This window comes from Equus quagga, chromosome 3 (genome assembly GCF_021613505.1).
Source record: "Equus quagga isolate Etosha38 chromosome 3, UCLA_HA_Equagga_1.0, whole genome shotgun sequence".
Classification (NCBI taxonomy): domain Eukaryota; kingdom Metazoa; phylum Chordata; class Mammalia; order Perissodactyla; family Equidae; genus Equus; species Equus quagga.
The window spans coordinates 63,298,183-63,324,148 of NC_060269.1; the positions used below are offsets into that span (position 1 = coordinate 63,298,183).

Here is a 25,966-nt window from a genome sequence, read left to right on the forward strand (position 1 = left end):
GATAATTGAAATTTGCAGAGAGAGTAGAACTTAAATGTTCTCACCAAAAAAAAAAGAGGTGATAATGCATTAATTAACTTGATGGGGGAATCCTTTCACAATGCGTATGTATATCAAGTCATCATGTTGTATACTAAATATCTTACTATTTTATTTGTCGATTATACTTCAATAGAGATGAAAAAAAGTCTAATAGTTTTACCAGGTACTTCATTTAACCAACCACTCCAAAACTTAGTGGCTTAACAACAATAATTTATTTTTTCTCACGACATCTGCAATTTGAGCTGGGCATACGAGGGCAGTTCAGCTACACCTGGTCTCTGCTGGGATGCTCACATGTCTATTGCCTTAGCTACAGGATGCTCTCATGTTTATTGCCTTAGCTATGGTGGCTAAAACAACTGAGGGCTGGCTGGGAATCCTTTCTTTCCACAGCATAGCTGAACCTCTTTACCTGGGAGCTCAGGGCTCCAAGTAGGAGCATTCCAAGAGGACAACCCCTAATGTACAAACACTAAGCATCTGCTTGTATCATGCTTACTAATGTCCTGTTGGCCAAAGCAACTCACATGGCCAACCCAGAGTCAATGTGAGAGGGGATTACACAAGGATGTGAACACCAGGAGATGTGCTTCATTGGGGTTGCAGCCACTGTCAGTTTACCATACCAGGCTATGTCTCAGAGCTGATCGTTCCCAGTCAGTTTTCTCAGTACCTTTCAATATATAGGCTCAAGTCTTCTTTTATTTCTGGATAGTGTTCTATTACAGCTTTTCTCAGCTTTGTGGTTGTTATTTTGGGGGTGCGAGGGTGGGAATTTTACCAGCTGAAGTGTTTTGATTCTCATTTCCTGTTTTCTTCTTGCAGTGAGTTTATATAAATGAGATTGCTTGCATCTGTGCTTTTCACGGACAGAGCTGATGGTTAATTCAGGAGCACTCTCTTCTGATTGCACAGTAAAGTCATTTTAATGGGTGGCTTTTGGGAAGTAGTAAAGGGAGGTGTTGTGTGTCCTTTGACTTTTTGATTTTCTTTCATCATCCAAGATGCTAAGATTCCCCCCACCTTGAGTCTTTTCCCCTTTTACTACCCACTTTCCAAAGGGAACTTGTCTTTCCCTCTTTTTTTTTTTTGTGAGGAAGATTGGCTCTGAGCTAACATCTGTGCCAATCTTCCTCTATTTATATGTGGGATGCGGCCACAGCATGGCTTGATGAGTAGTGTGTAGGTCCACTCCTAGGATCTGAACCCATGAACCCCAGGCCATGGAAGCCGGGCAGGCAAACTTAACCACTACACCACTGGGCCAGCTCCCTCCTTCCTCACATTTTTATTCTCTTCACTCCCAGAAGAAGATTGCCTCCTCAGATCCTGCATGCATTTTAAGTGCCTTTAACTTCTAATTTGACAGGATTCTTTTCCAGTATTTCCCCCTTACGAGTAGACTTTCATTTTAGCTCAATCCCCTTTTCTCTCTTCTATATAGTTTTTTTGGACCCTGTGGCTCTCTGCAAAATTCTACAGTGAGAGCACAAGAGAAATCTCTGCTGTAAAATAGCATGCATTTTTCTACTTCAGGTAGCTGGCAGTTTGTCGTATTTCTGTCTTCTTGTCATGCTGAAGGTGTGATTTGTAGTTTCCTTCCTTCTCTTGAATAGTGAGAAGAGACCTACATGGAGAGATTTCGTGTCTGTGGTCACAGTTACCTTGGTTACCCAGACGTTTATTTTAACCTCATTCTTGAGAGAGCTGGTTTATAATTCTTTTTTTTAAAGATTGGCACCTGAGCTAACAACTGTTGCCAATCTTTTCTTTCTTTCTGTCTTTTTTTTTCTGCTTTATCTCCCCAAACCCCTCCGTACATAGTTGCATATCTTAGCTGCAGGTCCTTCCAGTTGTGGCATAATTCTTGACTTATAGTTATTTTTCTCTCAATAAATTAAGATATATTCCTGTCTTCTGACTTCCACTATTGCTGTAGAGAAATCAGCTTCGATGTAATTGCCATTCCTTTGTCATTGATCTGTCTGCTCTCTGTCTGCTTTAAGATTTTTCCCCTGTTGTTCATCAGTTTCCCTATAAGTGTAAAAACAAACAAACAAACATTCATTTTAGGATTCACTGGCCTCTGTGGACCTGATGATTATTGTCTTTCAACAATTCTAGAAAATTCTCGGTAATTAACACTTCCAATTTTTTTTGTTCCCATTATTCTTTCTGGAATGCTGATTTAATTTCATTTCATGTTTTCTATCTCTTTGTCTTTCTGTGCTGCAGTTAGGGTAATTTCTTCAAATTAATCTTGTATTATTTATTGCTGCATAACAAATTACCCCAAAACTTCGCAGCTTAAAGCAACAAACATTTATTGCTTCACAGAGTTTCTGAGGGTCAGGAATCCAGGAGTGACTTAGTTGGGTGGTTTTGGCTCAGTGTATCTCACAAGGCGGCAGGCAAGCTGTCAGCTGGGGCTGTAGTCATATTAAGGCATTACCAGGGCTGCAGATCTGCTTCCAAAATGGTTCACTTGCCACAGGGCTGCCCGAGTGTGCTCATGACATGGCAGCTGGCTTCCTCAACTGAGTGATCCAAGAGAGAGAGAGAAAGAAGCATCAGGAAGCCACAGTATCTTTTATGACCCAATCTCCAAAACTGCACACCGTCGCTTCCGTTTCACTTCTATTTGTTAGAAGCCAGTCACTAAGTCCGATCTATACTTAAGAAGAGGAGAATTAAGCTCCACCTCTTGAAGGGAAGAATATCAAAGAACTCTGGACATTTAAAAATCACCACATATGTTTTAGTTCAGTAATCTCTCATCAATTGTGTTTAATCTGTTGTTTCTAATTTCAGTTATTAAATCGTTCATACCTAGAAATTCAACTGTGTCTTTTTTCAAATCTGCCTAGTCACTCTTTTACAGTATAGTGTGTTCCTCAGTTACACATCTATCTTCTTTAATTTCTTTAAACATATTAAATTGTTATTTTGTGTTGTTTGTTGACTCTAAAATCTGAAGTCTTTGGAGAATGTCTTGTTCTCTTTTGTGTGTTTTGCTAGTTTTGACCGTGAACTGCTCCTCTCCCTTGGAAATTTCTCTGTGGGCATTCCTTGACATCTGAATTGAAACTGCATTCCTCCAAAGAAAATGCACATTTGCTTCTGACAATTGCCTGAAGTAACAAGCAGTCCGGGATCCTCTGAGTTATACTCTTGGCTTCAGGTTCAGATCACATACAGATAGTGTACATTTCGACCAAAGATGTGCATGAGGAGCATTATAAATTCTCAAGGGAGATTCCACCATACTCCTGTCAACCAATGCTAAATTTGAAGGACTCAAATTTCTTTGATGTCCTGTTCTGTGTGACTTTTTTCCCTCTCTCTCCTTTGCATTGAGGTATAACGGTTTGTAGCTCCAGCTTAATGCAGAAATTCCTATTAGATTCTCCAGCTGGTGTTCACTTGAGGCTTAATCTCTTGCTCCCTGTATGCTGTGCTGTCTCCAGCATTCAGCAAGAACTCTCAGAGCAGAAGCTGCTGTTGGTGCTTCTTTATTACCAGTGTTTCTTGCTTTCACTTTGTTTTTGATCTTTGTTGGTAAGATTATGCCAGCTCAGCAAGCAACTACAAAGACAATTTTAAATAATCCAGCATTTTGACTGCTTTCATTGGGAGAGTCATTGAAAGTACCTAATCTTACAAGTGCTGGAAATGCAAGTTCCCTATTTACTCTCCAATCCACTCCAGATTGGCTTCCCTCCCGCTCCATCGAAGATGTTCTTTTCCATAACCTCCACGTTGTCAAATCAAATGGCCTTCCTCAGTCATCCTCTTATTTGATCTTTAAGATCACTTGGCCAGTTGAACTAATCCCTCCCTTATAAAACACTTTTCTCTCCAGTGTCCCTAACATATGGCCTTGATTTTCTTATCTCACTGGCATCTCCTTCTCGGTCTCTTTTCCCGACCTTTTGTCCTCTACACAACTTCTCTTTTCTATCCAGTCTTCTTAAGGTGAACTCATATAGCCTGATGGTTTTAAATTCCATCTACATTTTGATGACTTTCAAGTTTCTATCTCAGGCCAAAATCTCAACTGGAGCTCCAGACTCATATGCAACTGCTTACTTGGCATCTTCACTTGGATAACTAATAGGCACCTTCAACCTAACCTGTCCAAAACAGAACAATTGATTTTCCTCCCACATTTATTCTTCCTCCAGTCTTCTCCACTTGGTAAGTGGCACCGTAATCCACTTACCTGCTCTAGCCAAAAACTGAGTCATTTTTTATTTATCCCCTTTCACTTATCTATCATATCTAGTGTATCGGTCTTACTGACTCTACCTTCAAGACATCCTGAATCTTCCCTTCTTTGTCCGTTTCTAAAACTATCATCTGAGTGCAAATCACTATTACCTCTAACTTGTACTAACGCAATTGCTTTTTTTATTGGTTTCCCTTTGTACATTCTTGATCCTCATAATCCATTTTCATAGAGCTATCAGAATAATTTACAATTATGTCTAATTTAATGTTAATCCCTTAATTAAAATACTTTAGTAGCACCCTTTTGGACTTTGACCAAAATCCATATTCTTTACCAAGACCTTTAAGCCCCTCCCTATAGGACAGTTATCTCATAACGCTTATTACTATCTGAAATTAATCTGTTAATTTCTTTACTTATTTATTGTCTGTCTCCTCCCTTTAGACTCAAAATTCTGATTACAGAATTGCAACAGAACAATTACCTGTTTTTTTCCCTACCACAACCTCAGCAATTAATAGGTGATCAATAAATACCTATTGACTGAATCTTTTGTATACTATAAAGCTCTCTGAATGCCCAATCTTCATGGCAGAAGTGACTTCTTCCACATTTATGCTTGCATGACACTTTGAACAAATCAGTATTATAGTACTTAGGTGTTTAAAAGCTTATGTCCTCACTAGAGCGTGAACTTTGTGAGTATAAACCATGCCATTTTCTTCTTTGAATTCCTAGGGTCTTACTCACTACCTGGTAAGGAGTATACAGACAAATGAGTATTTACTGAATGAATAAATGAATGCATGCTATTGAATGGTCAGAGATTTGAAACATTATTTCCTAAAATGACTTTCATCAGCAGAGGAGAAAAACAAAATAAATATTATCCCTGGCTCTGGAAAAACAACTAAAACAGTTAAATATGCCATGTTTCTGCAAAAGAACTCCTAACAACGAATAGGACAAAAACATAGGAAAGGAAGGATTTTTAGGTTAAAGGATTTAGTTAGCTTGCCTCCGGATTTGCTAACCAACTTTAGTGCTATAACAATGGCTCCAGAAATAAACCAATTTCTGGCAGCCATATGGCCCACACAATCTTTGGAATTTTCAGAAATGTTTATCATCACACTGGGAATGCAATGGACTTCTTTCCTTGTCATTATGGCAAGGGTTCATTTGGAATCTACTAAATTGATGGCCAAGGGCACATGTATTACCTCTGCTCTCAGAACTATTAACGACAGTTCTTTTAAACTGGCTCAACCATGCCCAATCTGTTGACAGAGAACAATGTCCCTCCTTCTGCCCTTCTGGCCATCAGGACATGTGGGAACCCAGAAGCATGCCTATAGTTATTAGTGCATGAATTTATTCTCCTTATTTGGCAAACACTTTTCTAACAAATCTGGTGCCAAAAAATTCCTAAAATAAAAATATACATGCTTTGCTGATCCACTTCATGTGAAGAGTTCAAATGCTTCTACTGTATTTATTATTATAGAGTAGCTCATCTAATATAATTTGAAGTTGATGAAGACTTTCTGTTAGCCCCTTAGGGCCTTTAGTTTTGACCTGTCTGCAGAGAGAGTGAAAAGGGCTCGACATAACTCTTCAGCTGCAGAATAGAAGATAGTGACTAATAAGCACCTCAGCAAAAAGCATTTGTTGTTTTCAAAATATTTTTGAGTGCCTGCTTAGTTTAGTTTTGCTTTTTTGGTAAATGGACTTGAATTTCCAAAACTTGGGGAAAGAACTGGATATACAAGTGAATGAAGCTGACAGAACTCTTAATTACATCAATGCAAAAAGATCGTCTCCAGGGTGTATAATATTAAAACTGGCAAAAGTCAATGACAAAGAAAAAATATTAAGGGCAGCAAGAAAGAAGAAAATAATCTACAAGAGAACCCCCACCAGGCTTTCAGCAGATTTCTCAGCAGAAACCTTACAAGCTAGGAGAGAATGGAATGATATATTTCATAAATGGATTTGAATATAACCCTCTTTTGTGTATGCATGTGTTACTCTGGGGTACCCAGAGACCAGATGATAAAGCTTTGTTCCTTAACTTCTTATATAACTTCACACCCTTGAAAAATCTTGACATTTTCCCAAGGCATATTCTGCTCCTTATCTCCTTCTTCCAGGTCTTTAGGAAGCTGAGAAAGAACTCCCTTTCCACAGTGCTCTTACAGCGTACTGGCAACGTGTGATTCAAAAGGCAGCAGAAACTCGGTTTCTTTCCACCTTCTAACTCGCGGCTATCGTGCTTATGTTTTGGGCACATTTCAATCTGACAAATGGGTGGGTATGTTGGTGGGAGTGTGGGATTAATAATAATATATACTTGATTAACAGGGGAAAATGAAGAGCAGAATTTTAAAGAGGAGGAATGTACAATGGAAGAGTCGATAAAAGGAGAAATGAGAATAAGTGAAAAGAAAACTGAAAAATAACGGTGAAAAAAACAATGAGAGAGAATAGGAAGAAGTCACCAAGGACTGATTGCTGTTACTAATCTCAGTACCTCCAACCTGTCTCCACCCCCCGCAAAGGCGTTGCATGGCAACTGGCCAGCTCTCTAAAAATGTTTCTGATCCTTACTGGACCCCTTGGGCCATTTTCCATTACTCACTTGTTCATTGCCTACACTTTGCAGATGTGGAGGTATGAGGCTGAGTATATTCGTTTTCTATTGCTGCTGTAACAAATTACTCTAAATTTGGAAGCTGCTTAAGCACAAATTTATTCTCTTCTGTAGATCAGAAGTCTTACATGGGTCTCATCAGACTAAAATGCAGTTGTCAGTGGTTCCTTTCTGGACACTTTAGGGGAGTATTAATGTCCTTGCTCATTCTGGTTGTTGGCAGAATTTAGTCTCCTGCAGTTGTAAAACCGAGAGCCATGTTTTCTTGTTGGCTGTCAGCTGAAAGCCACTCCCAGCTTTGGGAGGCCACCTGCCTTCCTTAGCTCACGGCCTCCTTCCTCCATCTTTAAAGGCAGTAGCAGCAGGTTACGTCCTTCTCATTGCCCGTCTCCTACGCTTCATCCACTGTCACATCTGTCTCCCTCCGACCACGGCTGAGAAGAGTTCTCCGCCTGTAAGGACTCATGTGATTAGATTGGGCCCACACGAATAATGCAGGATAATCTCCCCATCTCAAGGTCTGTAACCTCAACTACGTCTGCACAGTCCCTTTTGCCAGGTAAGGTAACACATTCACAGGCTCTGGGGATGAGGGAGCGGACATCTTTGGGGGCCGTTATTCTGCTCACCACACTCAGAGTATGGGGTGCTGAACAACGTGACTTTTGATGGCTACACCTAGGAAGCTTAGAGGAAGGAGAGGAGTTGGAACATGCAAAACGAATGAAGCATATTCGCAGGGTCTTGTTTTCATGTGAGAACATTAAATTAGCAGAGCCAAACAAGAATCGAAGGGTTCCTGGGTAAGCGGAACTTACCAGGACTCCCTTCAAAATGAATGCTAATAGGTTCTTTAACAGAAGGAAAAAGAAAACGAATGGGGCATTAATCATAGAATTTTAGAAGGGACCTACAGATCATATTAATTTACTAATTTAAAAAATTTCTTGGAGGCCGGCCCCATGGCGTAGTGGTTAAGTTCGGCGTGCTCTGCTTTGGTGGCCCAGGTTCACAGGTTTGGATCCTGGGCATGGACCTACACCACTCATCAGCCATGCGGTTGTGGTGACCCACATATAACGGGGGGGAAGACTGGCACAGATGTTAGCTCAGGGCTAATCTTCCTCAAGCAAAAAAAGAGGAAGATTGGCAATAGACGTTAGCTCAGGGTTAATCTTCCTTAGCAAAAAAACCAAACCAAAACAAAACAAAATTTCTTGGGCAAGCCCCAGTGGCCTTGTGGTTAGGTTCAGATCCCTCTGCTTTGGGTCCCAGGCATGGACCTACACCACTCGTCAGTGGCCATGCTGTGGTGGTAGCCCACATACAAAAAGAGGAAGAATGGCAGCATATGTTAGCTCTGGGCAAATCTTCCTCAGCCAAAAAAAATCAAAAACCAAAAAAAACCCCCAAGTTAAACTTTTTGAGAAAATTATAGATTTACATGCAGTCTTAAGAAATTATACCGATACCCAGTTTCCCCCAATGGTAACATTTTTTTGTAACTATAGTACAATATCAAAACCAAGAAATTGGCATAGATACAATCCATTTTATTCAGATTTCACCAGTTTTACATGCACTCATGTGTACGTGTGTGTAGTTCTATGCAATTTTCTCACGTGTGGATTTGTGTGACCATCACCACAGTTAAGATAAGGAATGATTTGGTAATTTTTAAAGCGGGCTCTTTGAGTTCTAAGAGTTCCATCGAGGTGGTTCAAGGGATGCTGTAGCAGAGAGAGAGAGAGAAGTGCTGGGCCAAGTTAAGTGGGATTTCAGGCACTTTCTCTTTAAACAAAACGGTCTGCTTTTATCTGTTTCAGGTACTGAGACTACATATACAATTTTGTTTGATGAAAGGATCCTGTAGCTAAAAATCATCAGCTCAGTCCAACACTTTCATTTTACAGGTGAAGAAACTGCATGTGCTTTTATATATACATGTGCTCCAGCACATACACCACGATTAGCACTCAACCCTAACGATCAACGTTCATCTGCAAAGTTAGCTAATGATCAATATGGAACATTCACAAAAATTCCTCCCTTTCCTTCAAACGTGAACACTTTCCATTTAGCAGCCATGAAACAGTAATTTAGGATATTTTCCCATCTTAATTAAATATTTGGTTCACCTTAGAAATAAACTGTCAGGAGATTAAGGACTTTATTTGGTTCATTGCCCGGAACACAGTAATCAATCAGTGCCTCAGGGAAATGTCTGACCTTAATTGGCAAACATTAGAGTTTTGATGAACATGTATAATACTATCTTCGCCTCCTTTCCACGATTGGAAGGAGATGGTTGTAGAAAAGTGCCCTATTCTTCGGTGATAAACTCAACAGAAGTATAGTGTACAGAACATGTGTACACTGCATTCTTCACTGATTTCATAGAATCTAGAGATACACGTTCAGTTCTGTGGAAAGTTTGAAGAGGAATATTCACAACTGAAGTCTTCTGGAGGGGAACAACCAGGGTCTGATAGGAAGCCCTAAGAGAATTGTAGAGCAGGACACGTTTTCCTTGTAGAAGAGATTTGGAGGAAACAGCATACCTTTTTTCAAATGTCTAGAAAATAGCCCTGCAAAAGAATTACTGTATATCTGTAGAGCAGTACCAACGTGTGAAGATAACAAAGACACATTGTCCATGCAATATACAGAGAGACTTTTCAACAATTACAGCTGCCTCAAAATAGAATGGAAGCCCTTACAGAGCAGTGAGCTTCCTGTTACTGGAATCACTCATGCGGAGGCTTACAAGAGATGGTTTTGAGGGATCTTCCGCACTGAGTTGGAAGTTGGACCTTATGACTTCTAAGGTCCCTTCCAACTGAAGACTGTATGAGCGAGGCAAGAAACTCTAATAGTAGTCCAAATCTGCCTTCCTGTGCATGAAAAAATCAACTGATTTGCTTATGTGGGTAGGATTTCCTACTGGGAAAATGATACAGATACTCTAATGTATTCATTTTTTAGAAGACATTTATAGAGCCCGTACTATGTGCCCCGTAGTGTTATATACTGAGGATATAACAACGAACAGATGGATCTTATCTATATTGACAAAGTAAGTGAGAGAGAAAGGGATATGATACAGGATGGTGTATGTTTATATATTTCTATGTTCCAGATTAATGTGAATCTCTGTTATTATGAATGAAAAAATTAATATTAGAACATAAAATACGAAACCTAATTTTAAAATAGCAGTATAATATGTTAAATAAGGAGTCTTCAAGATAATGTTGAAAATTATATTCAATCAGCTACTAATAACAAAATAGAGAACATTTAATTTTATTAAAAATTTCCAATTTATAACCAAAATATACAACCACTACATTTAAAAGCAGTTTGTACACTCACAGTTAAAGTGCTAAGTAAAAACATTTACAAAAACTGACATCAGTCTACTGTAAACAAAATAAATCTACAAGAGCAGAGTGCAAAGCACATCCAGCTAATGTGAAAGTACAGTTCATGCTCTAATCAAGTGCACTTGCCCTCTACACATCTCAACAGCAGTAACTTTTCCACCATTTGGAAATGAACGAACAATTTTAAACACATGAAAAAGAAACATGAAGAACTAATGCCACAAAATACAAGTCTTTAGCATAAATACTTTCTAACTAGATGTTTATATGATAAAGCAAGATTAAAATTTTAGAATCAATTCAATTCAGTATAAGGTTTGAAAACTAAATTGCTAAGTGCCAGCCGTTTAAAAATAAGTTTTTTAAAATGTTGGAAAAGGAGTATCTTTTCTACCTTTTTCTATCTCTTGAAAAACGTAGAAGGTGGTGCCATTGTTGTGAACAGTAAAATGAGGAAAGACATTTTTACAAGAACAGACTCAGTGCTCATCTGTAAATTTGATATCAACAAGCAGAGCTGAAAGACAGGCCTAGCTGGAAGGTAGGGTAGACTGAGACAGTCTTAGAAGAATAGTGTGGGTGATAGAGATCTAAGATGCTCCAGACACATCCTTGGAACTGGAAAACACAGGATTAGCAATGCCCTGACTTCATATGACCCATAAATATAAATGACTAGCTCCCTTCCTCAAGGTCACTGAAAATATGCAGCACCTTCAGCCATCATGTGGGTTCAGGAGAGAGAGGCAGATTCCCAAGTTAGGTTACTTAATGATATCTCTTGCCTCAAAATAATCCCACCCCCACTAATTAAATTATTTCCACTTTTGTTTTAAAGCTTAACATTCTACCAATTGATAGCAATTTGTGCCAACAGCAGTGCAGGTTTCTCTTTAAGAGAGATAAAAGGCCTATAGTCACTAACACTTTAATATGAATTAGTTAAAGCAAATTTCCTTCTTCCTAACACTTGAGCTAGGTTACACTTTGGAAGTATTCTAAGGAAGACTGGGATAGAAGGCAGGCAGAAAGTCTTGGGGAATGCAGCATTTGAGGAAGAGGCCAGATGGAGAGAGTATGTACCTGGGCAGGGCTCAGGGTACCACCTAAGAAGAAGTGTACCAGCAGTTATTGAGAGATCAAAGTAAGCTTTCTCACTACAAAAGTTAAAAGTTTATCCAAAGCCAAGACACCTAGATTAACACTGGAGTGCATGAGATCAGCTCTTGATGGCTAACCTGTTACCCTTATTATTCATAATAATATTATTTATATGAGGAGATGTAATTTGAGTTTGGAACTACCCAATTTAGAACCTTTTAGATCATAGCTCTATCTAAAATTGGGGTTTCCTATGTAGAAACTTCATATTTTCGTATGTACTTTTATACTCATATACTTCTATTCTTATAACCTGAATATAGGTATAAAGAAAATCGTTAAATGGTATTTTAAGGCAAATTTGTTGACTATATATCATAGCAATATTCATTATTTTCGAATACCTACCAAGAAGATGAAATTATATAGCTTGCAAAATTTGGGTCCTCATTAGATGGGGGGGAGCTATTTTGCTTTTAAATGATACTTACAGACTAATCCTTTGATATATGACAATATCTCAGGTTACGAAAGCTTAAAAACTACACAGACTTAATGAAAGCCTTATGTAACTTATGTATTTCCAAAAGGTACTTGCTTCAATCACTGAAGTCATTTTGATAAAATATCTTTTAAAACTGGGAAATTTAATGACAAAACAAAGCAGAATTTTCTTGATAAACCTGTGCTTATCTGTAGTTTGAGTCTCCTTCATAAATTTTCTGATAGGTTGATAAGTTGGGAAGTTAATAATTTGTTCTAAAATTTCCTTTGTTGGGTTGTTTCTTGAATATTATGAAATTGCTAACATTTGATCACTTTTGACCAACAAAACCAGCAATTTTACATAGTTCAGAATAATATTATCCAATTATGACCACGTAGTAACAAATCTCCTTGGCTGATTCTCAGAAACAATAGTTCATTTACCGGAGAGTTTTCTGCTGAGACGACAACGTTAAGAAAACAAGGCAAAACAAAAAAATGCCCCCCCAAAAAAGTCCACATTAAATACATGTGAGTCTGGGGGGGGGTCACATTTTAAAGTGAAAATAGCCAATAACTATTATTAATTGTAGACATATCTTTATATAAAGTGCCCCTAATTCAGTATCAGATTAAAATACAGAAAAGTCAGTATTTTTCTTAATTACAAAATTTTAAGTTAGAAGAAATAGCTTACATAGCTCTTTCAAATAATGAAAATAAGACAATTTCATAGCCTTTGAGTGTCAAATAAACCTTTTTTTGGGGGCTGGGAGAGAGGGATGGTGGTTTGCTATCTTTATCATGCCAAAGTAAATGTTTAAACTGCAGCCACTCCCTCACATATGCAATACTTCGAAACTTCAATGAAAAAATTAAAACTTTCAAAAATAAAATTTGGCATTTGAAAATAAAAGCAGAAAAGTTGTTTGAAGTTGGTGTTAAAGATATGTGAAATGGGGGGCCGGGGGCCGGCCCCATGGCTGAGTGGTTAAGTTCGAGTGCTCCACTTCAGCGGCCCAGGGTTTTGCCAGTTCGGATCCTGGGCGCAGACCTAACACCACTCATCAGGCCATGCTGAGGTGGTGTCCCACGTGCCACAACTAGAAGAACCCACAACTAAAATATACAACTATGTACTGGGGGGCTTTGGGGAGAAGAAGGAAAAAAAAAAGAAGACTGGCAACAGTTGTTAGCTTAGACGCCAATATTTAAAAACAAAAAAAAAGATGTGAAATGGGGTAATTCTAGAAAAGTTAAATTTTTAAAAAAGATGAATGATAAAGAATTCAGACTGACTCACAACTAAGGTAGAAATATCACCTGATAACAAGAGAACTTACAGACAAATATTTTCACATCAGAGAATTTATGATTTTTAAAACTAATTTTAGGTTCACATATAAAGAAGATACATTACTTTCAAGTATATATTCACCTCGGCTCAACGTAGAGAAGCACTATGTTGATGTTGTCTCAGAAATATAGAATTATTTCATATTGGTTTCTAATGACAAGAGTAGTTCAGGGAAGAATTATCTGAGGCAGGTCTAAGGGACGGAAGACATTTGTAAATTTCCTTTTCAAAACTGGGGAGGGAAGAAGAAGAGAAGCAGAAAAATGGCAGATGGAGAAATATAAATTAGATCACTCTAGGATTATCTGTTTTATCTTGTAGAATATCCCACTATCAAAACCCAGAAAATATTCAATGAAATGTTTGAACATCAGATTCAAGTTTAGGCTAACGATATTTATATTTAAGAGAACAGAGATCACAATATTTTATGCCAGGGGCCGGCCCCCTGGAGGAGAGGGTAAGTTTGCATGCTGCACTTCGGCGGCCCAGGGTCTCACGGGTTCAGATCCCAGCCATGGACATGGCACCGCTCATCAGGCCACGCTCAGGTGGCGTCCCACACAGCACAACCAGGAGGACCTACAATTAGAATATACAACTATGTAGTGGGGGGCTTTGGGGAGAAGAAGAAAGAAGACTGGCAACAGATGTTAACTCAGGTGCCAATCTTTAAAAAAAACAAAAATTTCATGTCATTTTTTTCTGTATATCAATTTAAGGTGCTTATTGTTGGTGCTTTAGGAGTCTTCTCCCACGGGAAAAAAAGGTCATGTCAATTATTTGTAACCTTTCTTTCACTTTTATTATCTGTAATCTAATTCTCCTCCTTTAAAATTACTTAAAATCATGAATGGAGAACAAAGTTAATAACATATCTAACTCCTATCAATTTAAGTATAAATTGCATTAACAGTGTAGGCTGATTAGTAAATACGCTTCATGGAAGAACAACAAGAATAAAAGTAAGCCCAGAACAATGATTATAAAACGCTCAAGGGACAACCAAATTAGAGACAGGCTGACTTTGAGACACTGCCCAGGCTAATCCCCTTGTTCCTTTCATTTACAGATGAGAAAACCAAGGCCATAAGAGGTAAAATTCCAGTTACATAGCTCATTGAAAACAGAGGCAAGACTAGAAATCAGGTCTCCTGATTCAAAATTTTGTGGTATTTTAAAAATAACATAATGCATTTTTACTAAGCATTAAAAAAAATCTGTCAATTTAGAAAACAGAAATGATTAAGCTCTAAAGTTTCTTCTTTTAAGTCAATAAGCAAAATACAATTACAGAAATATTTGCAAGTTAGCAATACAAACAAGCTGACTTACTTAACAAAAACCTCAGGGCGATAATAAAAATAATAATATAGTTTACCCTACTTCAGGAAATATGATAAAGTAACAAGCTTGGAAAATATCGATGTCTTATAAATACTAATGTTACTAGTGAATGGTAATTACCAAAATAATGGAACACTGAATCTTCAAAATCTGAATTACCACAAGGTAAAAAACTTGTTTCTCTATCAGGGAAGACTGGTCACAGTGGCCAATAAAATGAGAATAAATTATGAGCAATGTTGTAATACCAATGAAATGTCCAAGAAAGAACACAACAGATTTCCTGAGAAAGGTGATTATTTAAAAAAATAGTCTGAAGGAAACTATCCTTGAATGCATTTAAATAGATTGAACTACTCTCTCGTATAGGAAGTAATGTTGATAGGCATGGTATTTGACTAACATATATGTGAAACTTTACCTTCTTTTATCTTTAGGGTAACAATATTTTACTTTCTAATTAGAGATCATAGAATAAGAAATAGGCTTATTAACTTATATTAACTCTTTATAAATCAACCAAATAGGAATGTCTACAAAGATGGCTAGTTCTGGGTAGACCTTAATGTTTTCTTTCCTAGGAGATTTCGGATCCTGAGAGAAAATTATAATCCTCTGTCAATTTGACTATTAAAGAAGTACAGGATTAAAATTAAATTAGAAAAAAACCCCAGGAGACCGATTAGTCAGATGGAAGGTAAAGGATTCTTAGTCTTCCTATTTCTTTCCCAAAACTCATATAACTAGACAATAAAGAAGGGGAGAGAAATTATGAAGAAATGTAACATAATTTTTTCATATAAAATAGATAGAAATGACGTAAGAATAATGTATAAAATTATATAGCTACTAGGAAACATAGCTGAGTTAAACATAAACACTTTTTCTTACTTTAATCAGTTGTAAAAAGGCATAAAAGTTTAAAAGAATCATGAGTTCCTTTGCAAATCCTAATTCTATAAAAATGCTATCTTTTATGTGTTTATGTGTGCAAAAAAGGGAAAAATCCTTACTTTACACAGATTAAACAATTGTATAAACAAATATACAAATAATTAAGATAATGTTACAACCTAAAATTTAAAGATTGGCCATGATGAAAACCAACAAGTTACAGTAATCAGCTTTTAAAAAACTTGTTCTTAGTCAGAAAGAATTAGGCACATGGAAGTCCTCAAAGAAAAAAAGTAATAGGGCTTACACTCCTCTTTATATTTTTCTTAGGAATTTCAGTGAAGCCAAGCTAATGTATTACGTAATTCCATACCAAAAGAAAAATATAATGGAGATCCCCAAACTTCTGCTGAAAGTGACCTATAAATTCAACTGTAAAATTTGAGAGCACACTCTGTTATAACATACATTAAAGAGCCAACACAATTTAAGGGCATAGCTACTCTTGAAAAAGAACCACATTTTTAAAAGGTTAATTAGATTACTGACGTAAAGCATGTACCAAATGAATACTGGTCCAATTGCCTATTGTGTTGTTATTCCTAAATACCACTGAAAGCCATAGCCTCAAATTCTAACAGAAACAAAGATCATCAGTAGAGCAATTTATAGGTTATAGAGCACTATAATACTTTATCTAATTTGATCCTCACAACATCCAGTGAGGTAGATTGGGACCAAAAATTGCCTTATCCTCATTTTATACCAAAGTTAAGATTAAGAGAAGTTAAATGACCTGTCCAGTTCACATCATAATTTGGGCCTTTGAATTCCAAGCCCTGTGGAATTTTCATTACACTAGACTATGTAAGTCATCCAAGTATGATAATATGTAAATGTACCTTTGGCATGTCAAAAGCAGTATAAATATCACCATAGTGAAATTTTGGTATATTAATGTTTTCTGAGCTCCAGCCAATAATCCACTATTTTATCAAAAAAAATTTAAGTAATTCCTTTTATTTCACAGGGATATCGCCTAAACCATAATAGTTACAATTTCAGTTATTTCCAGCTATTATCACAAAGAAACTAATGAGGTAGGTTAGAATGTAGTAAATTTTTCTAATTTGAAGAGATTCTTAGAATTTTATAAATCTATTCTAAGAAGCAGAAAATCATTACTAACAAAGGTTTGCTTGACTATTCATTCATCCAACCAGTACACAAAGATCTAACTTCACATAAAACCAAAAGCCTAAATACTTACTTCTAAGTATCACTTTCACCTTTCAAAATTAATATAAAGTGTTGGTACGAGTTTGTAAATATATATTTCTTTAATTAAAATAGTAATATGGACTGTTACTCTAAGAGAAATAAATTTCATTTGGTACAATTTACGTATTTCTTATACTTGCCACGTTATTTTGGTAAAGCAAAGACTTCATTTCACTTCATTTAAATTTAGATCCTTCAAATTTCTTTGAAGTGAGACTGCTAGGAGAAAAGTGAGTTGCATGACATGGGTTGTTCATTCATTTAAATATTTGTTGAAAAATTTACTATGTACTAAGCCCTGTGCTAGATGTTGAGTGAGTTATTAATCAACTGTTCTCTGAAACTCATTAGTGTTTTGAGCTTAATATTGTCTTGGAGCTTTTCCTTTAATTACTGAATAAATTAAATACAATATTGCTGAAATCAAAGTACTTTTCAAAAACCTTTTGATTATATGTCAAAATTTTAGAACTATTACTTTCTCACCTGTCAACTGAACAAATTAAACACTAAACATTATCATATGCTAATCACAACACAAATTAAAGTTAAGCAGATGGTAAGAAAGCTGTCCAGACTTGCTCAAGTTGGTGTAAGTTAGCTGAGTCTTGAAACTGCTGTTTTGCTATAGGTTTTTCAACTGTCTCTTAAAAAAAATTCTTAATCTGGAGTACTAGTTTGATAAATAACACAGCTCAAACTAAGTACTGTTATTCAAAACAATGAATTAACAATATTAAGTAAATTTTGTGGAGCAAAATTAAGGTACTGAAAGCATTTACACATATACCAGCAGTTACTTTAATAGAGAAGATGCAAATGAATATATAAAAATCAGGAAGCACAAAGATTTTCATAGCAATGTTCACTTAACTATCTATACTTGGCGCACTTGTACAAGAAAACCAATTAACATTTTGGCAATTGATAATATAATGCAGATGGAGATAGATGACAACATCTTTGAGCTCAAACTGGTACCTTCTGTCTTAACTTCTTATTTTTGTTTCTGAATGTTTGTTTGGGTCCTCTCAGGAGAGATTCTCAGACAAAAGCCTCATGAATTACTGATTTATTTATAAATGAGTTGTTATAAGTTTGGCCTTCAGAGAAAAGTTTACTAATTGTCAGTTAGGAGGGAATTCAGACTCTGCCTGTCTTGAGCACCAGCTCCAGTTCCAAGGAGAAAGACAATGAAGACAGAGAAAAAAGAAAAACATTTTGGGCCAAATGTTCAAATATATCTCATGAAAAATTAATAACAACAAATATTAAGATATATGTACTTTGAAAGGAGCAACATGATTACAAACAAATTATTATCAGAAAACTGACTTTTGTGCCTGATAAAAGCTTCTTTTTCAACACAATTTCTTTGACTTTCTGTTTTAAAGAAAGAGAGAAAAGTACACATGAATTAAACACATGCCAAGGAATGTACTCTAGTAGCCCTCAAACAAATCTCTTAAATCCTCAATAATCTTAAACCCTTATATTTCACAATGCTTTATAGTTTTCAAAGAGCTTTCATATGATTTTTCATTTGATCCCTATTTGACAACTTTGTGAGGTAGGTATTTATCTTCTATCTTCATTTACAAACAAGGGAACTGAGGCTCAGAGAAGTTGACTTGTTAAAGGTCAAAAACTAGCATATGACAAAATCAGGCCTCTCTAGAGTCTAGAATATTTTTCAAAGTGTGATTCTTTGATTACCTGCATAAGAATCACCTGCTATATTTTTATAACTACAGATTTTAAAGTCCTACGACCTTTGACTTACTGAATAAGAATCTTTAGGAGCAGGGCCCAGAATTCCACATCTTATAATGGTCAATAAAGTGGAGAACAATTGTGTATCAGGTAATGATATAAAAGCATGTCACTGAGTCCAGCTAGATTTTCACATGATATAATGTTATGCCAACAGATCATCATCAGGGGCAAGTCAGTTGAAACCAGCCTGCAGTCTGGCTGCAGCTTAGGTCACCTGGAAAACTTTTTAAAAAAACTACCAATTCTCATCTGAAAGAGAGGAAGATGTCGGGTATCAGAGGTTCCCCAAGTGATTCTTATCTGTAGTCATGGTTGAGGACCGCTTGTTTAAATATGCTTTTCTACAGAACACATCCAGCATTTTCAAGAATTTTTCTTTCCCTTCTGATCAATTTCATGCCTAATAAAGTTCACAGTTTTTATTGTAAACTATTTAAACATCACAAGACAAAACGTCAAACATTTTTGAGTTGATATTTTCAAGATCAAAAGATACTTCACAGCAAGACTAATCATGCTTCATTTAGCTACAGTGATTTTCAAATACCCCAAATTAGTCACCACTTTGGACTAGGTTATATGTATTTCAGCTGTAAACAAGAATAATCCAGAATCTGAAAATAAGGGTATGGGGCAAAAGCTGTAGCCTGTTAGCTACTGGGCAGTGCAAGTGCAGACAATCAACTCACTGATCGGAGGGGCCTGGATACCAAGATCTGATGGCTTTGGCAAGATCACATCTCACTGTAGAAAAATACAACAATTAATACAGAGAAAACACTTTGCCATTTTGTACCTGTGTTACCACAAAAAACCTTATAATGTGTGATGCTTAGCTTATTACATGCTTCCACAGAACAGCTCTGAACATAAAGTTCTCTATGAATCACTACTACTACGTGGGAAAAAATGGCTACAAATTAAAAATTTTCCACCATGCAAATGGATAAGTTATAAAAATACAGCCATTAAAAGTAATATTTACAAAAGTAATAAAAACAGCACAAATTATAGGGGAAAAATGCCCATTGCTAATCCTAATCCTGTATCTCTCTGGATGAAGATTATTTTGATAGAATTTTGGAAGAGCCTTCAACAGACTAATCAGATTCCTTTGTTGATCTTATATTCTATTAGCTAAAATACCCTTGCTGATTTATCAAATTCTCCTACAGTTTAAAAACAGTTTTATTTTCACTTAGTGGAAAGAAAACTACAAAGTCCTACTATTCATCTGAGAAATAAACCTTGCATAGAAAATTTCTTTAATTCTGAAATTTTGGCTTATTAACAGAACTATCAGAATGTTGCCTCACAACTAGGTGATATTATACGAAAGTTCACTACAAAGCAGTCACCACACTTTTAGGATTTTTCTAAGTATAAAATATGTGGGTTTATAAAAATGCTTACCAAATAACTATCTCCTCATAGCCTAGAAATAAGAATTATTTATGTGGTAATATAATTCTTAGCATTTTGGATGCCTTGATGTTCCAAATTTGATGCAATATAAAAAGCAAACATTTACTTTTCCAATGGACACAATCTGCACTGACTGAAAGCTAACAGTGAGTTACAGCAATCAGTCATGCAAAGGCAAAGAATAAAATCTGCTTTTTAAACAGTACAAGTTCTCCACTTTCAACAGGACAATTTAAGCACTGGTTCCATCTTCTTCAATAACCCGATTCATGCTGGTGCCATGTGTGATGTGAGTCATAGGATTATTACTGAGATCTCTGATGCTGCTATGTCGTGACTGTTCATTGAGCCGATGAGAACTACTGTGCCTGGAGTGATCCGTTAGTCGTGACATGCTGCCATGAGGTAGTCTCTCTTCCATTCCTCTGTAACTGCAGGGAGTATACCTAACACAGGAGAATTTATTTTGAAGCAGGTAACAGAACATACTAGAAAATAACACTAAAAATTTTCATGAAAATGCTGCATTAAATTAAATGATTAGGAAACCAACAAGTGAAAAAGTAACAACCAACTTTTGATGATTTACATTTTAAATATTTAAAAAATTTCTCATCTGAGTAAAAGAGCAGTTAATTCTTATTTACTAAAAGACATTTCACATTCAGGATATAAACAGTTTTAAATTTGATTCTCATGTTTTGGTAAAATAATTATGTTTGCAAATAAATTATTTCAGAATGAGCTTGTTATTCTAGTTAATAATTATTATTTGGCATAATGATTATTGCCCTAAACTGAGTGAAAGATTTTTCCAAATATGATTTGACAGCTAATTTTGAGATCTTTCACCTCTCAATGACTTCATAAGCATCTATTTCAAATAAATATGACAAGTGAAAAACAGCAAAATATGATGCAGTGTTCTAGAAATGATATCACAGTAAATAAAAAATAAGAACAAATCATTATTTAAAATTATGAATTGGATATTTTCTAAAATGAAACAAATCTTTGAGTTACAAATAAGACTCAAAGAATATATTTTTCATAAAAAAATTACCATATTAAGTTCTTATGTATAATTATTTAAGTGAAATATATGGCTATCCACAAAATTCTAGAATATGAGCAACACACCCATGGATAATTAGGAATCAACTACATAGAAAAATAAATTTAATTTTAGTGTTTAATCTCAATTGTATATATGGGAATTACCAAGTTTATTTATCTTCTTGGAGTCATTTAAACCACTGTGACCATCTACTCTAATACAGGATATGAAAATGTACATTGATTTTTACATAAGCTTAGGCAAAATAATTAGGATGGTTAATTTGCAGAAAAGATAATATGGTGCATTCCAAAGTTAAAATGAAGGAAACTTAAAGATGGTTTACTCTTTTTGATTCTCTTTACTATTTGCTACCATTAATGTAAATAATCGAATTTATTGAAGTTTCACTAGTATCTCATTATTCATTCCCTAGCTTTCCCTTGTTGTGTCACCTACTTACCATCCTAATCACTCATTCTCAAACCTCTACCTACCACCTATCCACTTCCTTTTCCACCCATCCTCTCATCTAACTACCAATTACTTACTCTTTGAAGTTGACATCCAGGTGTAGGGGTATTTACCTAAGTCTATTTTATTTTACATAGCACTGAGATCAATAATTATCCATCAAGAAGTCTGGACTAGAGTGAGTATTGAGAACAAGTGTGTGTGTGTGTGCATGTGTGTGTGATCTCATAGCCAAGATACCACAAGATAATGAGAAAATGATGGCCAAAAGACAGTGTTAATATGTAAAGAATTAAAAACTGACTAATGTGAAAAGAAATTCCTATGAGATGGCTTTTGGAATATGAAAATCCTTATTTAGACTTTTAGGTTCAGAGTGGTTTTGGAATCTTTCAAATCTGCTCTGAAGTTCTGGGCATGGCAGAGAGTTTTACAGTATGAGTATTCATGCAGCACATTATAGAACACTCTTAGTAGCCTGCCATTATATTCTGAACTCTGAATTTCTGGAAAATGCCCACCTTATTTCTAGAATCATTAGTTATTTGATAGATTTATTTGCCTCCTAATATATACATACGCCTAGCATTGTGCTAGACACTGTGGGGGAATAAAGAGGTGTCTGCACCTAGTTCTCATTCTCCAAAAGCTGCAAACTTAAGCTGAGGCAAGGCAACTGTACTGAAAATAGGTCATACCAAAAGAATCATTAAAAAGCAATTAATTAACCACCTTGGATATGGGAATTAAGCAGGCCTTAGAGGATGCGTATGATTTTGACTAAGCAGAGAGGTAGGAAAGGCATTACAGGAAGTCATAATCTAACTTCTGGTTTCCACGATACTCTACTCTAATTGATTCCCTCATATGTCTAGAAGTACCTTCTCTGAACTGCATGCTGGCTATTCTTCCTGTATTATTATTACTGTAAGTATGGACCAAGGTTTTGTTCTTGGTCTGTTCTTTTTTATTATAATTCAAGGGTTTCTATTTCACAATTTTAATTACCAACTACCCTATACTAATGATTATAAACTTTCCAAGCTCCAGTTCTATTCAGAGTACAGAGGCTGAAATTCCCTATATTTAATGGCCTTCAGAAATTCTCTACTCAGTATGAATTTATCTTTTTATTACCATTCATTCATCCTATTTATCTCCTCTAAGATATTTTCACAGGCCCATCTTTCCCTTGTCTGAAGTTCTATAGCATCGATCATCTCTAACACCCACTGTTTTAATAATATGCTGGTTTGCACTACTATTTATTGGTTCTTATGTATATGTCCTATCTTCCTTATAAGGTTATATGCTCCTAGAATGCAGAAATTATACTTGACCTTTCTTTATATCTCTTTATACAGAGATTGCCACATGCATAGGAGTTATAAATTCCTTCCTCATTCCTTATTGAAAAAGATGAAGCTAAAAATGTCAAATGTCAAATAATGCTGACAGTTAGTTCATGGAGGACGGTGTTGACAAAATGCATTCTAAAAGACTGATCTCCACCCCTTATCAATGTCTTAAATTAGGACCCCTAAATTACTGTAGAAACTCCCAAACTGGGCTATTTACAACCTCCTCCTCTCCCCTGCTGTTGCTAAAGTGATCTTTCTGAAATACAAATATGATTTTATCACCCCATGTTCAAAGTCCTTTAAAGTTTTTCACCACTGTCAGGGAAAAAGTCCAAACTTCTCAGCATGTTTCATCTCCTATAACTGCCCAAACATTACATACTATGCTCTGGCCATACTCCAGTACCTAACTGCCTGCTTGTCTTCTTTGCCTTTGCATATACGTACTGTTTCCTTGTCTTTAATTTCCAACTGCCTGCTCTGAATTCTATTCAAAGAAGAAGTGCTATCCTGTCTGACTTTCCATGATGAGTTAGATGGTTTTCTTCTCTGGATCCCAAAGTACCTATGATTTTATTATATCCATTAAAGTGTATTATAACTGATTGTTTACTCTTCTGTCTTCCCTCTCTGCATCCCTAGCACTTAGAAAAATGCTTCCTATATAAGAGTACTCAATGGAAGGAAAAAAGTAGGAAAGAGAAAGGATCTTTAAATGTGGTTAAAAACAGGTTATTGGTTATGTTAGAAAGTATAGTTTAGGTGGGTAAGAAGGAAAAAAGCCTAGATATACAAGAAATTAAAGACAGAATAGGTAGAAAGGAAATATTTAAAATATTCATTTCAAAAATCTGGCAAGGAGGGGCCGGCCTGTGGTGTAGTGGTTAAGTTCGCACACTCTGCTTCGGCAACCCAGGGTTCACCAGTTCAGATCCCAGGCATGGACCTATGCACCGCTTGTCAAGCTATGCTGTGGCAGGCATCCCACATATAAAGTAGAAGAAAATGGGCACAGGTGTTATCTCAGGGCCAATCTTCCTCAGTAAAAAAGAGGACTGGTGGCAGACGTTAGCTCAGGGCTAAAAAACAAAAAAAATCTAGCAAGGTAAAGAAAAAGAAATGGATAAAGAAAATATATCATAGTCAAAGAAAGACTGCTGCTTTTTAAAACACACAGTAGTTAATCAAGTTAGAAGGCAAAAGAAAGCAAGCTGAGAGGAAAACTAGAAGGTCTAAAAAGAGAGTAAGTATAGAAATCATGTAACACTAGGACAGAGAAAACTGGGAGAAAGGCTGGAATGAGACTGGAAGAATACAAGACAGTTGTAGAAACAGAGATATTTTTAAATGAACATCAAAGCTTTCCATTTTAAGCATAAGAATTTTCATTCTTTTGGTTTCCCAAAGTAGAAATCTTAAAAAAAAATTTTTTTTGACATATTCCTTCTCTCCAGCTATGAATCCATCACCAACTCCTATCATTTCTTCTTTCTAAATATCTTTCAGATCAGCTCTTCCTCTCTTCCTATTGCTACTACTCTCCAATAAGCCTTCATCTCTCAACTGAATTATTGCAAAGTGCCTAAGAAGCTTCTAATTCTAGGGTCTCCATCATGAAATTTAACAAGAAAACCCATTTGGCCTCTCAAACATTCTCTCTGTGAAGCTTTCTATGACCTCCCCCGGCCCCCGCCCCAGGATTAATCACTCCCTCCTACAGGCTACTACTGCACCTGCTGAACAGGGGTTGGCAAATGACGGCTGCTGGCCAAATCTGGCTCCTTCCTATCTTTGTAAATAAAGTTTTCCTGGAACATAGCCGTTCTCATTTTGACTACATATTGTCTATTACTGCTTTCATGCTATAAGAGCAGAAGTGAATAGTTGCAACAGAGACCACATGACCTACAAAGCCTAAAATATTTACTATGTGGCTCTTTATAGAGAAAGTTTGTCAACCTCTTGACTATACCATCACACTTACATTTTACTTTAATTGTTCACTTACAATATTTTTTTTTTTTTAAAGATTGGCACCTGGGCTAACAACTGTTGCCAATTTTTTTTTTCTGCTTTATTTTCCCAACCGCCACCCCCCCGCCCCCCGTACACAGTTGTATATCTTGGTTGCACGTCCTTCTAGTTGTGGGATGTGGGACGCCGCCTCAACGTGGCCTGACGAGTGGTGCCATGTCCTCGCCCAGGATCCGAACCCTGGGCTGCCGCAGTGGAGTGCACAAACTTAACCACTCAGCCACGGAGGCGGCCCCCCACTTATAATATTAATAGAAGTTGCTATCAGGTACTTACTGAGATGGACACTGTTCCAAGCAATTACATTATCTCATTTATTTTTTACAACATTCCTAAGGGGGCCGATATTATTACTATTTCCATTTTACAGAAGAGGAAATAGAGGCTTATCATTCCAGACCCCATGTTTTTAACCACAGTACTAATATTGACTACACTATCTTTCTCAACAGACTGCGAGTTTATTAAGAACAAAGGTCATGCCTAAATTATCTTTGTATTCCCAGAGTCTAGACACAGTAGGTATTCCACAATTGTTTGCTAAATTAATCTCACTAGAATAACCACTTTCACCCTGCCTTCTCCCAGCTCAATACCCTTCAATGACTCCATATTGCTTACTGTATCAAGTCTGAACTCTAAACTGCTCTGACTGGCTTTAAGTCTCACCATAATTTGGGACAACTGTACCTAGAAAAGTTCTAAAAGCTTAATATATTCAACTTCTGTTTCAGAATTGGCTACTCTTCCTTCTTAAGCTGTGTGTCTCTAATTCAGCATATAAAATAAACTACGCTATCAATAAAACTCACCTGCCATCCCGGGATCTGTGGAGGCTGCCGTGGTAGCTGCTCACTTTGCTGTGGACACTCCCCGCTTTGCTTCTCTGGTCATCCACCATAGCCAGCTGAGTTGAAGAAGCATGTGTGGATGTTCCTTGAGTGGAAGTTCCTCTCGATTTTCTTATAATAGGAGTATTTGGATCCCTCAGGAGGGACTGAGCAAAATCAGGTTCCTGGAGCACCTGTCGGCTCTCATTCACTATCCTAGACAACAAA

At 36.4% G+C, this 25,966-nt stretch overlaps 1 protein-coding gene across 2 annotated transcripts in view; it reads right to left on the bottom strand.

Moving 5' to 3' along the window:
• Nucleotides 1-13,916: 13,916 nt before the first annotated feature.
• The window catches only part of FZD3 (frizzled class receptor 3), an 89,112-nt gene continuing 77,062 nt past the window's right edge, over nt 13,917-25,966 (bottom strand). For both annotated transcript variants that reach the window (XM_046657160.1, XM_046657161.1), the window contains exons 6-7: nt 25,721-25,954; nt 13,917-20,428 (exon numbers count right to left, since the gene is read on the bottom strand). In XM_046657160.1, the coding sequence (XP_046513116.1) occupies nt 20,215-20,428; nt 25,721-25,954 (448 nt within the window). In that variant the 3' untranslated portion in view covers nt 13,917-20,214. The remainder of the gene's footprint in view (nt 20,429-25,720; nt 25,955-25,966) is intronic.